Consider the following 23452-nt stretch of genomic DNA (forward strand, 5'->3'; position numbering starts at 1 on the left):
ACAATTAAGCTTCATTCAAGAAGCTTATGGCTCAAGTTCAGTTATGACTTTTTATATTTAGTCATTTATGACTTGAGGTTTGGCCTTAATTCGAAAATAGTGACGTGTGTTACTATGGCTTGGCCAGAATTGCAAAATACATCACAGATTACCAGAAAAAAAAGATGGTCAAAAGATGTCAATGGGATATTATTTTTTTTTTCTCTCTCTCTCTCTCTCTCCTTCCTGTGTCACCACACTGGAAATAAAACTCGAAATACAGCTACATTGATGACATCGGAGCCTTTCTCAGTTACATTTCTGAAAAATGTACAGTGAGCGGTTCAGTGGAAAATTGTGCGGAGGTTCATTGATCTGTAACACACACACACGCCACAAAGTGCTTCGTAATGGAAGCAGCAGTCACTGATTCCTGGAAGTTTGAGAAAACTCTTCACACTAAACAAAAACCTGAAAACCTATTTGTTCACAAAACCCTCTATCCTCCTCCTGCTGTTCCACTTTCTCATATCAAACGCACACCACACTGTCAAGGAGGTCACTTTGAAGAACCCACACATGAGGCCGCTGCAGCTATCCTTCTCTTCCCCCCTCCCCGCCGCTGCTCACTCACTACATTTTATAGGAAGCACCAAGTGTTTAGAATAAAGATAAACTTGAATAAAAGAGACAACAAGCCATTTGAAAGAGAGGATTACAGTCTGCAGAGCAGTGCAATCGCAGCTAAGGTCAAAACTTTGACGTGCTTCCCAACAGCTGCTGACCTTGTAGAGGCAGGTGATCCTACTGGGTGTCTTCTCCCTTTTCGGGTCACCCGCCAGAGATCCTCTTTAAAGGCACATGCTTTTGCTCCAAAGCAGGAAGAGTTTGATAGGACTATGCTGCTCAGGGAGTGGTTGGGTGGGTTGGGGGGGGGGGGGTGGGGGGGTAGAAGAAGAGGCGGCAGGAAGACAGATTCATTTTGAGTGGCCTTTGACGTCAGGCCCCAAGGTGACTCAACACATAGTGTACATTTAAAGGCAGAGTCTGAAAAAGAGCAGCGATTATTGCATCCACCTGGCTTCACTCACTCCCCTCTCCATCAAGACCCCAAGGCTATTCATCTATGGTATTGCACTACATTCCACGGATGACAGAGTGGAACAGCTTACTACTTTAGATGTATGTTTGAAGCCAAACATGGTGCAAACAAATGGACAAGGCAAAGTATCTTTTCCAACCCTGAAGTCAAGGAGCTCCCTAAATGTGGACCCTGCAGAGACACTTGTTGCCAACTTAACAAGTCAAATAGGTCCACATAGGGTAGGAGTGTTTGAAGTTGTAGATTTAAGTATAAATTCTCTCTTCCTCTGCGTCCATTTTAGGTTTACTCAGGTGGTGATTTTCATCACTTTGTTGATGGCTTTGATGAGAGCAAGAGTAACTGGATGCGATACGTGAACCCAACGCGCTTGAAGAAAGACCAATGCCTAGCGGCCTGTCAAAATGGGATGGACATCTACTTCTACACTGTGAAGTTCATCCCAGCGAACGAAGAGCTGCTCGTCTGGTACAGCAGCGAGTTTGAAGAACGGCTTCACCACCCAACCTCAGATGATCTCACTATGATTAAGCTAATAAGTAAGTGCATGTCAAATCATTATTTCACCCGAGGAAAGTTTGCAGGATACATTGAGTGCAGTCTTCCTTTGTCTGCTCAAGTCAGAATTTCACTACAGTATCAACTGCATGTAAGGCTGATTCCAGGTTGTTTAAACACCAAGGGCTGTACCATGGCTCACTGCTCTTTCCACCCAGGAGCCTAACCGTCAAAATCAAGCCGACATTCAACTGGCAGCGCATTCCACATTCTCAGCACTCTCTGTATGGAGTGATGAGTGGTAATTCTGCCTCACTTACAGGAAAAAGAATGTGATGTCATGTATGTCTGAAATCTAATGTTCCCTTTAAATGCTTCACCTTTAACCCATTTCCTCGAGTTCTTGCCTCACCTAGCTTCATTTGAGGCATGGGCAGTAGATGTTTGAATAACAAGATTGCAGCTTGTGGATAGAGGCTGGGTTGGCAGGAGTGCTTTGGAATTGTCAAGCCTAGAGATTAAAAAAAAAGGCGTGGATAAAATTAGAGTAAGGTTCTAAGGGTTTTATCACCCTTGCCCTATATCAGGGGGGTAGATATGGAGGACCATCGCCTTCCCAAGATCGTGTTATATGGCGAGCTCTCCACTGGCCACCGTGACAGAGGTGCACCAAAGAAAAGGTACAAGGACTGCCTAAAGAAATCTCTTGGTGCCTGCCACATTGACCACCGCCAGTGGGCTGATAACGCCTCAAACCGTGCATCTTGGCGCCTCACAGTTTGGCGGGCGGCAACCTCCTTTGAAGAAGACCGCAGAGCCCACCTCACTGACAAAAGGCAAAGGAGGAAAAACCCAACACCCAACCCCAACCAACCAATTTTCCCCTGCAACCGCTGCAACCGTGTCTGCCTGTCCCGCATCGGACTTGTCAGCCACAAACGAGCCTGCAGCTGACGTGGACTTTTTACCCCCTCCATAAATCTTCGTCCGCGAAGCCAAACCAAAGAAAAAGAAAAGAAAAGAGATATTCTTTATGCAAAGCACCAGCAGAATTCTTCGTATTAGTGATCCTTTGTGTAGAAACAGTATTTTGAGCTTTATTTATCGGGTCCAAACCAAATGCAAGCAGGCTTGTGTATATCTAGCAGTTATCATAAAGCAGCAGTGGTATGTTGCTTTAATTATGCAAGTACCGTTGCCTGACATGTTAACGTGACGGTTGTGAGTTCAGTTGCCACAAGGGATTGCTGTGATTTTTCTGAAGTCTGTTTTTATGGAGTTTCCTCAGTAAAAATTTGACCAGGGCAAGGCTGTCACTAATATCCTCAGGGTAGAGAAACCATGTGGTACAGTAAAATCCCCCTTATCTGGAATTCAAACAACCGGCAGCCTCAAGCAACCAGCGAGATGATCACAGAAAATAAATAGGTAAAAAACACAAAAGTTTTAAAATCAGCGGCCCCCTGGTGGTTAGTTCTCCAATCATGCCACACACCATCTCAAGCAACCAGAGAATTCACTACCAATCCCCATAAGGGCCAGATACCGGCATAGTTTTATTTTAGCTCCACAAAACAGGTCTGAGTCTTAGTGGCTGTATTACAGGCTGGGTCATGTATGCTATCTTGCTGATGTCGTTAGCTTACTTTGAGGAAAATGCTCAAAAATGCACCAGCAGTGGTTGTGAAGTTGTGTTTTAAAGTACTTCATGTAGGTGCACTCTAGAGAGTAGCATGGGCACATGGGCCAGAAAGGCCTGTTACCATGCTGTATGTCTAAATTTAAAATTTCAAAAATCTCCCCATCTGTTCCTTTCTCTCCTAAAGTCATTACTTTTTTTGGAATTGTAGCCCCACATATGCTCATATCCTCCTAATAATACCTCAGGTAGCTGCTCTCAATGTATATACATCAGGTGTTTAAATACCTGGAGACTATTCCATTGCAGAGGGTCTCATATCGGAGCCATCATCAGTCCAAGCCAAAGTTACTGGATAGTCATAATTGCTTCCCCACCCAAGCATAGTTTTGAAGCTTATTTCACTTCCCTTGTTCTTTACAATTTGGAATCACAATGAGTAACATGTGGCTGAGAACTTCAACTTCACCTGAAGTCTCTTGGCAATTTGCCAAACATATCAGGGTTCCTGGGACCTCACAACTCACTGCCAGTTAGACTGAATGATAACCATAACTCCCATTAGTTTTTAAATCGTAATGGAGAAGATTGACTGCAAGTTAAAGTCCTAACTTGGGGCAAGGCTGATTTGCAGCAATTAGGCAGGAATTTTCAAAAGTTGATTGAGAAAGGATCTAGGTCAGCACAATATCGAGGGCCAAAGGGCCTGTACTGTGCTGTAATCTTCTATGTTTGCAATGAAGGGAATGGCTGGAAAGTGGGATACTTTTAATAGTAAGCTAGCAAGAGTTCAGATGCCGCTGGTTCCTGTAAGAGTGAAAGGCAAGGCTGACAAGTTTAACCCTTTGTTCTCCATGCCCCTGTTTTCAGGGACTACCAACAAGTGCATATACTCCATGTCCCCATTTTCTGAGACTGGTTTCAAATCCAACCATCAGCTGGTTCGTACTGATGTTCACACTGTAGTTTACCCATGGACCTAGTCTGGAGTATATATTATGAAAGGTTAAAAATGGCCAGAGTCCAAAGGGGTATGGAGCCCTAGCTGACATATTATGTTGAGGCTCTGGTCTGGTCATGAAAAAAGAAGACATCAGATTTAAGTCTAGGTCAAGTGTAGAGGGAAATCAGGAGGGCAAAACAGGGCAGTTAACAGTTAACAGCTGGGATAAAAGATAATAGAATCCTAAGAGATTCTACAGGTATATTAAGAGTAGAAGAGTGGCTCAGGAAAGAATTAGTCCCATTACACATCAACAGGGCTGTATTTGTGTGGAGCCACAGGAGATGGGTGGGATTTTGGATGAATAGTTTGCATCCAACTTTATTGTGGAAGAGAGCATGGAAGCCAAGGAACTGAAGGACACAAGTTTCGAAGCGATGAACAATATTGGAACCACAAGCGAGGAGGTGTTGGCAGCCTTGGTGGGTATTAAAGTGGGCACATCTCCAGGGCCTGATGAAGTGCATCCTTACACCTCATGGGAAGCTAGGGGAGAAATTGTGGAGGCATATTTTCAGCATTGTGGTCTTCGGGTGAAGTGCCAGAAGACTGGAGGGTGGCTAATGTGCCATTATTTAAAAAGAACATCGAGGAAATTCCAGGCAGCTGCAGGCCAGTGAGCTCGATGTTAGCGGTTGAAAAATTGCAGAAGGGGATTCTGAGGAATGATATTTGGGTGGTCAGGGCCTATCCAAGAGTAGATTCTTTAGTGAGAAGTGTAATGTTATTTGATTGGAGACCGAGCCCTTTCTGATCCTGAACTTTCTAATCTGTGTCATTGACTTGTTCTATAATCATCATCTAATGCTCAGAAACATTTAAGAGAGTTACATCCTATCATTCTCAATATAAGAAATGGAGTAGTTCCTTTTTTTAAAAAAATCTGGCAGCACCAAACAGCTTTTAATCTAGCAGTCGCCATTCTGTCTCACTTGATCTCCTCAGTACTGAAATCTGGAAGGCATTTAGTTTTTTTTTAATGGGAGTGTGATGCCATTTTATTTGAAGAACATTGTCAGATTTCAGCTCTTTGCTCCACTACCCCTTTTCAGTTAAAACTGGGTGGGGTTCCAGATTGATCAGTGGGAGTTGTAAAGGTGCTTTTTGTGCAAACAGCAACTCAGAGAGCAAACCAAGTTAAGGTAACCATTTCAAAAGCTTAAAACATTGAGGTCACAATCATACCCAATAATGACCAGGTATTCGCACAAAGGTCCACACACTGTGGTTATCCCCCTAATGGCAGCATAGATAGAGGTAGATGGATTGGAAACATCTCCATCTACTTTTAATTAAAGAAAAATTAGACATACAGCGGGGGAACAGGCCATTTCGGCGTACGAGTCTGCGCCGCCCAATTTACACTCTATTAACTTACACCGCCGGTACATTTTGAACATATATTTCCTGTTTTGGGAGCTTCTACGTTTTTAAAATTCTGCTATTAAAAAGCAACTAATTCTAGGATCACTGGCAGGACACAAGACTGTCAAGGTGCAGTTCATTCACGAGTTAACCTGGAATATAAAGCATTTTTTTTAAGAGAAGCAATCACGATAACAGGCCCTTCCGTCCCACGAACCCAAATGCATCAATGAACCTACAATCCCTGTATATTTGAAGTGTGCATCCAGGAAAAACCCATGCAGACACAGGAAGAACATACAAATTCCTTACAAATAGTGCAGGATTCAAACCCAGGTAACTGGCACTACAATAGCATAGCATGTTAACCGTTCTGCCCTTTATTAATAACACAAAGCAACAGAAGTGAGATTTCACAGACCAACAACTGGTTGCTTCAAGTTGTCATTTGGAGGAAAGACGCAAACTTACGAAACTCATGCAGTGTCCCTGTTCACTGTTGTAAGTGGAAGGTGGAGTGTTGACTCTGTTCACATCTCTGCATTCAGTCCCATTGTAGTCATTGGGACCAGATATGTAGAAGAGAGATACAATGGCTAGTAGCACACTGTTGCATTGGCTTCTACAAAAGAAACTTTGGAAATTTGTGTTTGTTGTCTGTTCAGGAGTTAATGTAGCAGCACTCTTCTGGGACTTTTATAGTTGGGTGGGAGACATCTATCTATAAGGAGTCTAAAAACATCTCGAGAGTCGGTGTTTAACTACAGATAACAGGATTGTAGATATCCTATGAATGTATCCTTTTATTACAGTGCCAAGCAGTGGTAATTTGACAAGCCGGGGCAATCTGCGTGCTGGAATCTTGTCTCCTGTGGTTGCTCTACTTCTGATATTTGTCTTTTTATTTTCATCGGAACTGAGTGTGGGGCCCACCCCAACATTCCTTAATTTAGTATCAAAAGTGATTCGGCAGATTTAGGAGATACGGTGGGTAGGACTGCTGCTTTCTTGACGAGGCATTCCCCGCCTACACTCAAATACTACTTCCCATAGTTACAGTATTAACCCTTTACGCATTGCACTTTTTTCCTCTTTGCAACCTGCCACTTCTTGCCAGAGCACAACAAAGGGAGTGTGGGGTAAATGCTGGAGGGAATGGGCTTTGAATGGAGATGGGAAAGCAGAGAAGGAGGGAGGGACTTGGGATGCAGGTAGAAAAAGGGAAGATGAGTGTGGTGGGATGGAGGTGGAGAGGGGAGGGGTGTGTGGAATGGAGGTGGGAAGGGGATTGCGATGGAATGGAGGTGGAGAGGGGAAGGGCGTGTGATGGAATGAGGTGAAGAGGGGAGGGGCATGGAATGGAGGTGGAGAGGGGGGGAGTGGGATGGAATGGAGGTGGAGAGAGGAAGGGCGTGTGATGGAGGTGGAGAGGGGAGGGGAGTGGGATGGAGGTGGAGAGGGGAGGGGTGTGTGGAATGGAGGTGGGAAGGGGATTGCGATGGAATGGAGGTGGAGAGGGGAAGGGCGTGTGATGGAATGAGGTGAAGAGGGGAGGGGCATGGAATGGAGGTGGAGGGGGGGAGTGGGATGGAATGGAGGTGGAGAGAGGAAGGGCGTGTGATGGAGGTGGAGAGGGGAGGGGAGTGGGATGGAGGTGGAGGGGGGAGGCATGGAATGGAGGTGGAGAGAGGAAGGGCGTGTGATGGAGGTGGAGAGGGGAGTGGGATGGAGGTGGAGAGGGGAGGGGTGTGTGGAATGGAGGTGGGAAGGGGATTGCGATGGAATGGAGGTGGAGAGGGGAAGGGCGTGTGATGGAATGAGGTGAAGAGGGGAGGGGCATGGAATGGAGGTGGAGAGGGGGGGAGTGGGATGGAATGGAGGTGGAGAGAGGAAGGGCGTGTGATGGAGGTGGAGAGGGGAGGGGAGTGGGATGGAGGTGGAGGGGGGAGGCATGGAATGGAGGTGGAGAGGGGAGGGGAGTGTGATGGAGTGGATTGTGGAGAGGGGAGGGGAGTGGGATGGAGTGGATTGTGGAGAGGAGAGGGGAATGGGAGATTTTTAATCATAGTGTCAGAGAGTAGGAAAAGATTAGGGTATTTGAGTCTTCTGAAGAACAGTGAACATCTGGAGTAGTTGGCACATTGGGAATGTTCGTTATAAATGCACTGTTACTGAGAGAATGTGGAATGGGAGACATGCTGAGAATATTTCCAATAATTTCCATGTGACTATTGTTTTCAGAAACTGCAATGTTGTGAATTTTTAGTCAGTCTCGTTGCTGTAATCATTCTCCATCTGCTCTGTCTTCTTCTCTCCAACGGTTGAAACACACCTTTTCCAAAGAAGCAAGTGGAGATTTTAACTCTACCCAACGTTCATCAAGCTCTCATTTAATTACTCCAAATTTTGAAACAAAGCCCTGCACCTTTTATGGGATCTACATCATGTTCCACATGGCTACTTTTGGAGAAGGCGCTGACATGAAAAGCCTATCGCGGTCCTTTTATTGCAGGCTCCCAGCTTTTCTTTTGATTGCTTCCCTCAACCACGGTTCAGCCGGACTGCTGTGACATTCACTGACAGTTCACTTTCCGGTGCACTGACTAAGAAAAGTTCACTGACTACTTGAACTTCCTGCCTGTCGAGCCCTATTTGAGAGATAGGTATCTCCCTGATAACCTTCTATTTATTTTTGTCTAGTGGCCCAAGGAAGCCAGTTTCTGCTATCTGTGCTTACTATCAGCACCTTGCCCATAGTGTCCACTCACCCCTGTTTGTTTAGCCCTGCCAGAGCAGAGAGGCATTGATTGCTAGAGCACAGCAGTCGTCCATCATTATGCCTGAAACTTAAGCACACTCATCCCCAGCTTCCAAAAGCACTTTGTCTGACAGCTCTGGGATGTCAAGTTAAATGGCAGCTGGGACATACATCCTTACTTAAACAGGTGATTGTGACAGCTCTGGTATTGATGGAAGTGGAGTGGAAGGACAGTAAACAGCGTACAGAAAGAAAACAACAAGGAAATGAGCTGCCTGTTTGATCTCGAAGCGGGAATTCTTCCATCAAAAGGACTGCATGAAGTTAATTTGGTTAAACTGATTAGTGAGGGCACAGTAACGGAGTAGTCAAGAGGGCAGTAGACCTGTCTGACAATAGAAAGGTCCCTGGGAGTGGACCTAAATAAAATTAATTAATTAATACTTTGTTATATCGTCAAATGGTTCATATCCAGAGCTCTCTCAGACATCTTGAAGATGCAGTAAAAAATAAAGTTGGAGATAAACTATTCCAATGTTTCTTCCTTTCTCAAGGTGGCCACTTAATATATATTTTTAAAAAAACATAGGTAAAAGAAACACAAGAAATTAGCATCAGGAGTAGGCCACTCAGTCCTTCAAGCATGCCCCACCATGGATGATCTTCCATCTCATTATATTCCTGACTTTAGTGTTTCCCTCTTATCCCTTAACATACAATAGAGAATCCCACAACTTACTATCCTCTGGATGAACAAATGCCTCCCCCTCTCATTCCTAGATGTCTGAATGCTGCATCTAAATCTTAATTCTCAGAGCTATTGATGCATTTTATTTACCCACCACCAAGTATTCCCTTTTATCAGACACTACACCAGCCTTTTTTACCTTTTCAATATTTGTATTTGCATTGAAATTCCACAATGAAAAATACAGAGTGCATATGTTAAAAATCAAAAAGATATATTGCACTTACATCGTATCATTTCATCCAAGGTACCCCATATTCTCAAACAAATGACATTGTATTAATATTTTATTATATATATTAAAAAAAAGATCTAAATCCACTACCAAAAAATGAGTTGTTTGGCAAACATAAAAGACAGAATCCTTATCAGAGTTCTAACTTCATATCAAATTGGAGATTATAAAATGAATTCAAGAAGGGTCCCCACAGTGTTTGAAAATTTGAATTCAAATCGGAAATTGAGCATCTAATCTCTAAATTTAAATGTGACATGACGTCACGTAGCCATTGGGCAATGTCCTTCCATCTGAGCAACACCTGCCTAGCCATAAGAGAAATAAAAGCTAAAGCATGGATATCAGATGCTGTTAAAGTTATGCCATTCTCTCCAACAATAACAAATAAGGAAGTTAAGAGATTAGGTTTAAAATTAACTTTAAAAAGTACAGAGAAAGTTTGAAATACTTCATTTCAGTATTTCCCAAAACTCTGATACGTTAAAAACATATGAATTAATGAAGCATCTCCATTGCTGCATCTATCTCAACAAGGAGATACATCGGCATACTTTAAATTGTAGGAGAGAATGGCAGGCACATAAAGATGAGGTTTTAGCCAATTTGAAAATTACATTCCAAGTTTCTTCAGAGATTAAAAGCTGTAGGTCTTGCTCCCAGGCTTTTTAAAATTCTATCTAAGGGAGCCTCTCTTATTTCCAACAACATATCATAGATGTTAGATATTGAATCATTATAAAAAGAATGTAAATTAAAAATTACATCAATTAAATTCTTATCAGTCCTCTTAGGAAATGTATCATTGAAATCGCAAAAAAAATGTCTAATCTGTAGATAATGTAAAAAATGAATATTTGCTAAACTATATTAACTGAAAGTTGTTCAAAGGAAGCAAGACTTCCATCTTTAAAACATTTAATGCCAATCTATACCCTTCTTTAAAAGTTACATCAATCATGGAAGGTTTAAAGAAATAATTAGAAAAAAAAATAGGACTAGAAAGAGAAAATCTCATTAAATCAAAAATGTTTTCTAAATGGTATCCAGATCCTCTTAAAAGTATGTTTAACCATTGGATTATTAGTTAATTTATTTAAAGATGTAGGAAGTGAGGATCCAAGAGAAAATTTTGTAACCAAATTAGAGGCCTGTGAGTCTGATGTCAGTGGTAGGTAAATTAATGGAGAGTGTTCTTAGAGATGGAATATACAATTATTTGGATAGACAGGGACCGATTAGGAGTCGTCAAGATGGTTTTGTGTGTGATAGATCATGTTTAACAAATCTTAGAATTTTTCGAGGAGGTTAATAAGAAGGTTGACATAGGATTTAGGCCAGTTAGAAGAGTGGGAAGAAAGATGGCAGATGGAGTTTAATGCTAATAAATGTGAGGTGCTACATTTTGGTAGGACTAATCAGCAAATGTCATACACATTAAATGGGAGACAGTTGAGGAGTGCAGTAGAACAAAGGGATTGAGGAATTCTGATACATAATTCCCTGAAAATGGAGTCACATGTAGGTGAAAAAAGCTTTTGAATGTTGGCCTTCATAAATCACAGTACTGAGTACAGAAATTGGGATGTCATGTTGAAGTTGTATAAGGCATTAGTGAGGCCAAATATGGAATATTGTGTGCAGTTTTGGTTGTCAAATTACAGGAAGGATATCAACAAAATGGAGAGTGCAGAGAATATATACAAGAAAAAGCACACAAATGCTGGAGAAACTCAGCAGGTCAAACAGTGCCTTTATGTAGCAATTGTGAAGCTATATCACCAATGTTTCGGGCTTGAGCCCTTCATAAGGTGTGGGGGAACATGAGGGATGTCTGAACAAAAACAATGTTTCCTGGGTTTCAGGATTTGAGTTTCAGGGAAAGGTTAAACAGGATATGACTTTATTCCCTAGACCATAGAAGATTAAGGGGTGATTTGATAAAGGTATTTAAAATTATGAGGGGGACAGATAAAGTAAATGTGGATATGCTTTTTCCATTGAGAGTGGGGGAGATTCAAACAAGAGGACATGGATTGAGATTGAAGGGGGAGAAGTATAGGGGAAACATGAGGTGGGGGAGTGTGGAATGAGTTTCCAGCCAAAGTGATAGATGCGGGCTCGATTTTAATATTTAAGGAAAAGTTAGATAGGTATATGCACAAGAGAGGTGTGGAAGGTTATGGTCTACATGCAGGTCAATGGGACTGGGTGTGAGAAGTTGCTTGGCATGGTCTAGAAGATCCAAACTGGCCTGTTTCTGTGCTGTAATTGTTATATGGATATAGATACCATAGCTCTTCTGCTTCTCAAAAAAAAGAGATAGTACTGAATATTGTCATAAGAATGCTTTATATAATATCAATGTTACCTCCATGCATTAGATTCAACGTCTTTATTTCAAAGTACAGAATTGCAAAGAACAGTTTCATCTTCACGTGTGTCCTTAAGGACAAAAGAACTGTCTGCACATTGCAACACCACTTTTTTCCTCCTTGCATTATCGCTTGTATTTATTATCAAGTTTTGATTTAATGTATTCTATTATAGATTTTTTTTACATGAACTACCTGTTTGGCTGCAGCAAGTAAGTATTTTGGTGCATATGTACATTGTAAAATGTGTATGACAATGAACTCATTTTTATTATCTCCATGTCTGTGTAATCACGTTCCTTTGCAGCTCCCTTGTGAAGGAAAGGAAGATTTGCATTTCTGTAGTACATTTGAAGACCTCAGTCAATCTCAAATCCCCAAACAGCTGCTGAGGTACTTTTACCCAGAGAGTTCACACAAATAACAATCTGTAAATGACTAAATAATCTATATTTAGTGATGAGATTGAGAGATTAAAAAGTGAGGATAATTTCCCTGCTTTTCATGTGAACCTTTGTATTCAATTGAGAAAACAAATGGTTTCGGTGACTGTTAACACACTTTGAGTATTTGGAACATCTGGGATTTTAATTTGATGTTACAAAAATGTGAATCTCATCTTTTTAATCATGTACTTACCACTCTAAACATTTTGCTTCATATTTTAATACATTGTTGGCCATATTAATTAATATAATAATATGGCATTAACTTTAGGACAAAGAATATTCTACAAGGAATATCCCCATTAACAAACATGAGAAGGGTATTTTAATGGAATTATGATTCTGGTTTTCAACTGTCTTACTTTAGGAGATGAGCTGCCATCAGGATTTCAGACTGCAGGTCATTGTCTAACAATGTGGTCAATATGGTAACAAGCAACACAGAAAAATACATCAAACTGGCCAGAAATTTCATTTAAAATACTCAAGAATGTAGGACACAAAAATGCTGGAGGAACTCAGCAGGTCACACAGCGTCCATTGGAGGCCAACATTTTGGGCCTGAGCCCTTCTTCAAGGTATGCATATATACCTTGAAGAAGGACTGAGGTCCAAATTGCTGATAATATATCTTTACCTCCTATGGATGCCGCGTGACCTGCTGAGCTTCTCCAGTATTTTTGTGTTTTTACTCCAATCACAGTGTCTGCAGGCTTTCGTGTTTCACTCTAGGACAGTCAATTTGTTTACATTGCTTTATTTGTGTATAGATCTTTTCTGCTTAAGTACAGTTTATAGATTAGTAGATTTTCAGCCTGACACGCAGGAAAAAGGATCTCAATCTGACAATAAATTTGAACTTTGAATGTTACAGTGTTTTGCAGATGATTGTAGATGGAAGCTCTTGAAAGCTTGGTGCTATCTGAATCCATCCATATTCCATCTCTAAGAACACTCTCCAATGGGGATCCAGCATTACATAAGCAGGGTCAGATCACTGGAACAATCGCCGGTCTTTGCAAAGGAGCTCAGACCTAAAACAAAGCAGTGAGCTGAACCTTGTGGTTTGGCTCAATTTGTCCCAACATGTTGCTCCCGTTGAAGCATTAACATGGTTGAGGACAGGGTTGTGCATGTGAACTGATCACCAGGACTCTGAAACCCTGTTAAAGTGTCCTGGAGAAACACAGATATGTTCTGATAATGTATGTTGCCTCATCAGAATGAGGCTTAACTATTGATTCCAGTAAGAGGTTCTTTATGACTTTTCTATTGTGCGTGTTGAATGAAATAAAAGAGACAGGGAAGTGGTGAGCAATGTATTTCAGTGACTTTTTTTCCTAATAGGACTTTTCTCTTCTTTCTGCAGAACAAAGAGGAAAGGAGTATGTGACTGATGGAAACGGCAGAGTGAAGCCTGACACCATGATGCACAGAGGTCACAATGGTGAGGAGAATACAAGGAAGGAGATGCACCGGGTACAAACAGTCCAACAGCTGATGGCTCCGGGAAAAGAGATGGAGGACATCAGCAAAAAGCACAGTTCAGATCGAACCTTCTTCCCTCGTGTGGTGTACCCCGTCAGACCTCACGCTCCAGAGAACTACATGACGCCCAGTCCAGCTTATGGGATTGAAAAGCACAGCCTCATCAAACACTCTCCACTGCAGTCTTCACTCACCTCCAGTCCGTCATCTCGAAGCAGTCCAGACCAAAGCTTCACCAGTTTAACCCCGCATAGCAGCCCAGAATCCCACGTCTCACCCCAAACAGCTTTAACAGAGGAACACAAGCAATCTTTTCCTTATTTGGCTGTGCCGTATAACCAAGAAAGTTTGGGCTCCCTCCCAGCATACCCCACTCCGGGCCATCTGCCTTTCATTCATTCCTATAACCCAGTTAATAGCCAGTACTCCAGATTCATGTTACCTCATTACTCAGTAGGATGCAATGGGCTGAACTCCTTCACTAGCCTCGGTGGCATAAATGGCGTGAGCAACTTCGGCCTCTTCCCCCGGGTGTACCCGTTCTACAGCAATCTCTTGGGAAGTGGTAGCCTCCCCCAGCACGTCTTCAACCAGTCGCTTATGCCCAACACGCTGCCTCCCGAAGGAGGCCGGAGGTGTCTGCTCCCGGAACGGCCAAAAGACTTCCTCATTCCAGCACAGAACAGTGCCTTTTCCGTCACAGGCTCCGCTGCCAGTCTTAAAGACAGGCCCACGAGCCCTGGCAATGGGTCCCCAGCAGCAGGCACAGCTGCGTCCCACTCCGAACATCTAATGCAACCCACACCTACCTCAGCTGGCCTGGTCCGCAGCAGCAGCAGTGAAGAAGCCATGAATCTCATCAAACCAAAGCGAAACCTCACCGGTTACAAGACGCTTCCATATCCTCTGAAGAAGCAGAATGGGAAGATCAAGTATGAGTGCAATGTCTGCTACAAGACCTTTGGACAACTTTCAAACCTTAAGGTTTGTGAAAGATAATTTTTAAAGAGGCGATTCTGGCAAAACATCTGTTTGAGCAAAAAGCCCCTCGACTTGTTCTAGATGATTGGCCCCAACCAACAATTAGTTGATTTACCACATTGCTGTGCCCAGTTTAGACATACAACACAGTAACAGGCCCTTCTGGCCCACAATGACACCCAAATGTCCCACACCCACTGAATATTTTTGAAGGGTGGGAGGAAAGCAGAGCACCTAAAGGAATCCCAAGGAGACACAAGGAGAATGCAGTTTGCACAAACTACCTACAGTCAGCACCGTATTTGAACCCAGGTTGCTGGCGCTGTAAAGGCGTTGCACTAACCACTACACCAACCATCCTGCCCCAAGTTTGGCCTCTTCATTGGCTGGGAAGCACTTGGGGGAATTCTAAATGGTACAAGATAAATTCAGCTAATTTCCATTCCTTTTTTCTTTCTCTCTCTCTCTCTCTCTCTCTCTCTCTCTCTCTCTCTCTCTCTCTCTCTCTCTCAATGCATAAAGTTGCTCCTTGAGTCGCTTCTGTTACATGACATTTTGCAAAAGGCCTTAAAGAGGATCTGAGGAAACAAATGCTGAATGTAATATTAAAGAATGAAGGGGTTAAAAACTCAAGTCTCATTCTATTTTTGCCAGGTCCACCTAAGAGTGCACAGTGGGGAACGGCCTTTTAAGTGCCAGACCTGCAACAAAGGCTTCACACAGCTGGCACATCTTCAAAAGCACTATCTTGTTCACACTGGGGAAAAGCCGCACGAATGTCAGGTACAAGAAGGGTTTCACTGATCTATTTCGAAAATAAGTCTTCTCCTTTCTCTAGTATGTCAAACTAATGTGCATTAGCTCAGCGAAATTATGCAAACGTGTAACCTTGGGAACTTTCTGGTTTATTTTTAGTTCACACCACTGGTAGATCATTGATGTGTCAGGAGTAGTGGTCTCTTGTGTTTGCATTTCTCAGTGTTTGACATCCTGTAATCATTGCCCCACAAGCGTCAGTTAAACAAAAGAGCTGAAGATGCTGGGGGTCTAGTGCAGTACGCAAATGTCCTGGAGAAACTCAGCAGGTCACACAGCATCCACCGGAAATAAGGTTTTCTGACAAAGGGCTTTGGGCCCAAAACATTGGTTGCCCTTTTACTTCCTAAGGATGCTGTGTGACTTGCCAAATTTCTCCACCATATTTGTTCTGCCTTAAAAGCTCAGTTGGTTTCACATGTACTGAGGCGGTTGAGATTTGTATTGGTTCTGAATCACAGAATAGTCCTCACTCTCGGTTCTTAATGTGATTCCAGTGAAGGCTTCAGCAGCCACTGGATGAACAGCAGAAAGAACTGACAGCTTGATGACCTGCAGGATTGATACTTGCATGATCGATAAGTACTGTATAAATTCTGTCTGGCCCGCAGGAAAAATAATCTCAGGGTTGCATGTGATGTCACGAATGCAAAATATGTACAATAAATCTGAACTTTGAATTTTGATTTCTATTTAGACTCACTGGCCCCATGATCATGGAATTCTGTCTCACTACAGAAATATAATGTACCAATTTTATTAGAAATTTGGACTAAAAGGAATTTATTAATAGGATCAAAAGGTAGTTTATCAGTTCAAACCCCAATATATCAAAATAAATTGATTCCTTTTTCATTGAATAATAGAGCTTTAGAAGATTGGTGGATTAAAGGAATAAAAAGATTGCAGGATTGTTTGGAAGAAGGTAAATTTTTATCATTTAATCAGGTTAATGAGAAATTTGAGATTTTAGAGAAGTCTTTGTTTATTATCAAATTAGGGCATTAGTGAAAGATAATATTGGAAGAGAAATGAACATTTCTAAGTTAACTAAATTTGAATTTATGGTTTCATATTTTTCAGATATTTATCAGAAATGTCTGCATTATTACAAAATACAATGGTTAAAAAAATTAGATACATCTAGGATTAAATGGGAGCATAATTTAAGTTGTGAGATTAGTCAGATGGATTGGGAAATATGTGTTATGATGGGTTGACTGAATTAATGTAAGATGTAGTTTGGTTAATTATAATTTTTTGCATCAATTATATTTAACCCCTGAAAAATTGAAAAAATATGGATTTAGTAACTCAGATCTGTGTTTTAGGTGTGGATTATGTGTCGGAACATTTCTACATTGTGTTTGGTTTTGTGATCCTTTATGATTTAAAATTAGGATTTTTCTTCTAAATTTGTTTAAAATTCAATTTACTTTAGATCCAAAAAAGTTTTTTGTTAGGTTATTTTACTCCGTTAGTGGACTTGGAGTTGGATAAGTTTCAGACAGTGTTTATTCGTCTAACACTGACAGTTGCTTGTAAATGTATTGCTATGTCTTGAAAAGATGAAGTGGAATTAAACGTAGTTCAATGGCATCATGAGTTGAAGTCGTGTATCTATATGGAAAAAATAACATATAATTTACATAATAATTATGATTTTTTTTTGTTAAGATGTGGACAACGTATATGAAGAATATGAATTTAGTAATATTGTAAATTACTGAATGTTTTTGTTTATTTTTAATGCTTCCCTTTAGGGAACTGTTGTGGGAGGGGGGAGGGGATGGGTTTGTTTTATTATTTTATTATTAGACTACTTATTCTGTAAAAGTCTTTATTTTTATTGAAAAAATACTAAAAGTTGAAAAAAAAAACCATATGCAGAATATGTACAATAAATCTGAACTTTGAATTTTGATTTCTAGTTAGACTCACTGGCCCCTTGATCAAGGTTTCATTAAGCAATAATCAACACATAACATGCAACAGTGGGTTATGCCTGTGGAGAAGTAGCCTGATTGAATAAGAACTGTGTTAATCTCCATCTAAAGCAATATTCGGAATTAAAACAATGCTGTCAATCTTTCAGAATCCAGTCAACTTTGGTATGGGGTGGGGGGGTGGAGAGATCATTATTTTATGTGACTGTGAACTTTATTTTGTTATAAGCAAACACTGCTTGTTGAATACTGTTTCCTAGAAGCAAATAGCCTGTGGCCATTGGTAAATGTGTGAGCATTGATAGTGGTACTTGTATAAGTACCCACAGATTACAATAGAGTATTAACTAATTGTACAAGGCCCACAAGCCACGGTTCGATTACTTTCCGGGATGGGTGGGGAGAGGTCACTGATTGGGGTTGGAGAACCCAACCCCAACAGTGCAGGAATTGCCCTGCTGCTTCAGGGCAGCACAGGGGTACAGCTGTTGGAGCCACTGCCTCACCGTATCAGAAATCCAGGTTCAATCCCCACCTCAGGCGCTGTCTGCGTGGAGTATGCATGTTCTCCCAGTGATCGTGTGGGTTTCCTTTGGGTGCTCCAGTCTCCTCTCACATTCCCAAAAATATGACTGGTGGTAGGTTAATTGGTCACTGTAAATGTATAGATGAGTAGGAGGATTGGGGGGAGGGTCTTGATGAAAAGGTGGGGAGAATAAAAAGCTAGATAAATGTAGGGTTAGTGTGAATGGGTGGTTGATGGTCAGTCAGTGCAGAGTTGATGGGCTGAAGGGACTGTTTCAGTGCTATATCTGTGACCTCTGCTGTTTTGGTGCCAGTAGTCACTGCCAGACATGCATTCCAAGCACATGGCCAATATTGGCCTCGTCTGTTTGTGAGATGAACCTGCCAAGCAAACCATGAAGCAACTTCCGTTACTTATAGCTTCATAGAACAAAGAACATTACAGCACAGCACAGGCCCTTTGGCCCACAATGTGCTGACCTATATATACTTAAAATACCTTAACTTTCCCTCACTCATAGCCCTTTAGTTTTCTTTCATCCATGTGCCTATCTTGTAAATGCCTCTATTGTTTCTGCCTCCACCCCTGGAAATGCATACCAGGCACCTACGACTCTGTGCAAAAAACTTACACTGGATGCCTCATAGGAAACATAGGAAGTAGGAACAGGAGTAGGCCAAAAATGGCCCATCGAGCCTGCTCCGCCATTCAATATGATCATGGCTGATCTAATTTATGACCTAACTCCACCTACCTGCCTTCTCCCCATATCCCCTAATGCCTCCCTAAGATCTTCCTCCCTTCACTTTGTACTCATCTGACAAAACTCAGCGTTGTAAGTTCAAACTGTAAAGGGACCACCAATAAACTCAGTAATCAGAAATTAGTAATAAACGATCAGCATAGAAAATTCTGCACTTTGTTTTCAACATACAGCACAGGAACAGCCCCTTTTGGCCCACGAACCTGTGCCACCCAATTGGCCTACAAGCCTGGGTACATTTTTGTAAGGTGAGAGGAACCAGAGCACCCAGAGGAAACCAAGGCAGACACAGGGAGGACATACAAACTCCTTACGGCAGCGCCGGATTCAAACCTAGGTATCAGCATTGAGATAACCATTACATTAACCGTGACGCCCAGATTCCTATGGCACCTGGGCCGATGAAGAACTGTTTGCTTCTTTACTCTCCTTCTGGTGCTCAGTTCCTTTGCAGACAACAAGGGGACTGACTTAACCCGCATTAGTTTCTGATAGCTGGCTATATTAAGTGGATGTACACTGAGGTGGCATGAACTCAGTGGGCAGAATTGCTTCCTTCTTTTCCGTGAGGAAATATATGAAAGACATGCGAATGTAGTAAAAACAAGCTTGATCTGACTTCTGTTTCCTTTCTGTCTTTGATTAGGTTTGTCACAAACGATTCAGCAGTACCAGCAATCTGAAGACTCACCTCCGCTTACATTCCGGCGAGAAGCCCTACCAGTGCAAGCTGTGCCCAGCCAAGTTCACCCAGTTCGTCCACCTCAAGCTGCACAAGCGCCTACACACCAGGGAGCGCCCTCACAAGTGCCTCCAGTGCCACAAAACCTACATTCACCACTGCAGCCTGAAGGCTCACCTCAAGGGAAACTGCCCCATTGCCCCTGGTGCTGGCCGCTCCCTCGAGGACCTGCATCGCTTCAACGAGGAGATCAACAAGTTCGATATCAGTGACAGTGCAGACAAACTGGACGACATGAGGCACAGTGATGAGGTGGAGTCCATTGTCGAGAAGCAGATCTTCAGCGTGCTGAGGAGGGAGGTGGAAGAGGCCAGTTTAAAGAACACGTTTCAAAGGAATCTGGGAAACCACCTCCACTCCTCCGGATGCAACATGTACGAGAGCCTGGACCCACCAATCCTGAAAATGACTCGTGGTAGCCCACTACCTCTCATGCCTATAAAAGTCAAGCAAGAAACCATTGAATCCATTGATCCTTGAGATCAGACCAGATGTTGACATGTTTATGACTAGGGAGTCAAGCTGCCTGGAGCATTCAAACATTCATCGATCTCTGCAATGCTACAGGACAGACAGATTGAACTCCCCCATGTGGCAGGACGTCTTAACATTCATCTCAGGGCATCTTCAGTGAAGTATTTGACTATGGCAAGCCTATCAGACAAGCTTAAAGACAATCATTTTAAGCAGAATTATTTTTCCAAGAATTATCAATAATTTATTATGCAATTTACTTCATTAAGCAATACCTGAAAATAATGTTTACAATGGCTCAAGTTAATCATTGTGTAATCAAATATGGAAATGTTTTATTTTTAATTTTCTCTGTTGCCATTCTTTGTAGATACTTTAAACCGATCTTGTTTTTTTTTTAAATTAACGGTATCCTAATGAGAAAGTAATTTGAACATTTAAATTGGAATGATTGAAAATAGTTTTGTAAAATACAGTTGCGATATAAATACTGTTGCAATATGGTGTATTGCCAAAGCAGGAAGATTTTTTAAAAATGCTGGTTAATCATCATCATTTCTCTAATTTTTCATTTCTAATTTCACTCCCCTTCTCTATTCTTTTGTCCTTTCTCACCCCCTCCTCTACTCTTCGCAATTTACCCCCATTCTTCTCCCTCTCCCTCCCTCCCTCTCTCCCTCCCTCTCTCTCTCTCTCTCTCTCTCTCTCTCTCTCTCTCTCACTGAATTGTTGATGAGATTGCAAAGCTGAACAACAGCTACCTCATTGTTTGTGCAGCGGTGCAGGGAGCATAAAGAAAGAAAACTGGATAGATTTATTATTTCTCAATTACTGCTAAAGTAGCAGTAATATTTGTGTGTTTTTATATGTAAAAACGAGTCAAAAATCCTCTTAAGTTTTACATTACAAGTAAAAATCAAATGTGTTTTATAAACAGGAGGTTTTGACCAGAGATTCCCTGCAGCTGTAGCCAGTAGAGTTTGGGTGCAGTTTTGAGGAGCTGGGCTTAACTTAGTTATTATTGTTGACTGGTTTAATACAAACCGACGCATCACTACTCTGTCACTGGGTACACTTTATTCCTGTTTAACTGTAATGCTCCTGCGTTGTGTTTGGTTTTGTTTTCTTTAACCCGAAGACTGTGTGCACCAGCTGCAAAGCACCTCAAATTAATTGGAGTCGACTGTGAACTCCATCCCAGTGAATGTAGCAGAAACCTGTCTGGAAAGTTGGCTGACAGTGGGATTGGTTTTAATTTTGTTTGTTTTTATTAAATATTAATTTAAATTTCTTCCTTGACCAAAGCAACCAGGTATTGTGGAGCCTTTGGGCTTTTGCTTATTTCTAGTTTACATTCTGGTTTACAATGTTATTTATGTGCAACATGTCAAAAGTGTAAATTAAAGTATAAATGCTCACTTAACTTGCGGTGATTCGACTTGGCTTTTCACAAAGAATATTGGTGAAGGGATAAGGTTCTGATTGGTCCCTCAAATATATTATGATCTTTGTCCCCTCCTCTTCAAATTTGTGGCAGTGACATTGATTTTGACCCACAGAACAGTGCAGCACAGTACAGGCCCTTCAGCCCAAATACTGTGCCAACCTCTATAAACCTACTCCATAATCCTTCCCACTCACACAATCCATAAACGTCTATTTCTCTCACATTGTTGTGCTAAAAGATCATTGCAATGAAAGCTAGGAGCAGGTCAATTCAACTACACACCCCCATACATTCATGGAACTGCTCACGAGGGGCACTGAAATTGTGTTGTTTTCATTCCTTCCTCAAATGAAGTGAGAGGGTTACGTTATAGACCAGCCCCAAAAGAAATTCACCAAGACGATGATATTTTTAAAACAATATTTTTTGTTAATAATATAAGTCTTACTTAAATCGAAACGTAACCCCGACTTTGTGCAAATTGTGTGTGTGTGTATGTGTATCACCCAAACAATTCTGAAATTCAAAGTTCAGTCTAAGAAACCCTGTGCTGAAACTCAAGAGTTGCTTCCAGAAAAATGTTCTTTCCTATTGTCACTACTCCCCCTTTCTTTGCATTGGGGAAAACAAAATTTGTGACTTCCTTGATGCTTCCACAAACATAGGCAAGGGTTAAACGAAATGACCATTAGAATGATCACAATCCAAATACAGGAATGATCCCGCTTCCTTTACCCACACATGAGTAAATCAAAATGACCACTGTAATAGTCGCAGCAGGTCAGTGTTTCCCCCTAACAAGGAGACAAACAACAGCAGTGTCCATCTCGCCTCCTTTCTGTCTTTTCAGGTGTCTGGCTGATGATACTCATTGATACTTCTTCAAGTGTCTCAATCACATGACTTGCTTGATCAAGTACTGATTTCAGTTTCAATTTTCCAAAAACATGTGTCATAAACATTACTTCTCACCAGATGCCCTTTCCTTAGGTAAACAATCCATTGTTATAGTCTTTAGTTGAGAGCATTAACTCTGTTTACAGCTTGGACTGAGGTGACTCTACCCCTGTTAAAAATGTTATTATGAAATCTGTGAGTGTCTTGCACCCTGTTTCAATCCCCCAAAGTAACTCACTAAAAAATAACAAAAACCTGCAACAAAAGGCTTTGACACATACATTGCCTGGTAGGTGCTGTTAGGTATTTACATCTGCATTTCAATCTTATCAGCGTGATAACATTGTCATTCTTACATGCTGTGTATTATGAGGAACAATTTTAGTTCTGAATTAAAGAATGCAGTGTTTGTCCTTTTCAAACTTTATTTAAAAGATAATAAAAACATCACATACAGTATAGAAATAATTAAAAAAAAAGATTTTGCATTAACACCCTCCCACCCCTACAGTCAACTCAAGGGGAGCAAAAAAATATATAGATTACATATATATAAAAAGAAAATATTATAAATGTTAATAACATTTCAAAGTATATCTAAATGCATATATTTCAAATACAGAGACCACTTACTAACAAAAGAAGAATAATTATGTAAGTTATGTAATTTTTTTCTATAACAATACATACTTTCAATTCATTATGCCAACGTGATATTAATCTCAGTATCATCTTTCCAAGTACTAGCAACACATTTACGCGCTACTGATAACACCAAACGTACAAAAGCAATTTGAATTTTTTTCCAATCCCATTCCCCTTAACGAATACAAATTTCCCAACAAAAAAATCATTGGATCTAACAGTAGTATAAAATTATATAATTTCTCCAAAACTACTTTAATTCCTTGCCAAAATGATTGAACTTTATCACAAGTCCAAACAGCATGTAGAAAAGTTCCAATACATGAGCCACATCTAAAACAAGAATCCTAATGACTAAACCCATATTTTTTTAGCTTTTTTGGGGTCAAATATAATTGATGTAAAAAATTATAATTAACCATTCCATATCTTACATTAGTCAATTTAATATCCTTGTCCTGACACATATTCGCCCAATCATCTTCGGGAAAAATAAATATTAAATCATTCTCCCATTTAAGTTTAGATTTCTCCCAACCTGTCTTATCCATACTATCTTGTAACAAAGTAGGTAAAATT

General features: G+C 41.1%; 1 protein-coding gene across 6 annotated transcripts in view; it reads left to right on the forward strand.

The window, feature by feature from the left end:
• prdm1a (PR domain containing 1a, with ZNF domain) overlaps positions 1-22577 on the forward strand; it is a 111206-nt gene extending 88629 nt beyond the window's left edge. For all 6 annotated transcript variants that reach the window (XM_069887467.1, XM_069887468.1, XM_069887472.1 and 3 more), the window contains 4 exons: positions 1365-1620; positions 13518-14620; positions 15272-15400; positions 19315-22577. In XM_069887467.1, coding sequence (XP_069743568.1) covers positions 1365-1620; positions 13518-14620; positions 15272-15400; positions 19315-19890 — 2064 coding nt within the window. In that variant the 3' untranslated portion in view covers positions 19891-22577. The remainder of the gene's footprint in view (positions 1-1364; positions 1621-13517; positions 14621-15271; positions 15401-19314) is intronic.
• The last annotated feature ends 875 nt before the right edge of the window (positions 22578-23452 follow it).

The sequence above is a fragment of the Narcine bancroftii genome, chromosome 6 (assembly GCF_036971445.1).
Source record: "Narcine bancroftii isolate sNarBan1 chromosome 6, sNarBan1.hap1, whole genome shotgun sequence".
In the NCBI taxonomy this organism is placed as follows: Eukaryota; Metazoa; Chordata; class Chondrichthyes; order Torpediniformes; family Narcinidae; genus Narcine; species Narcine bancroftii.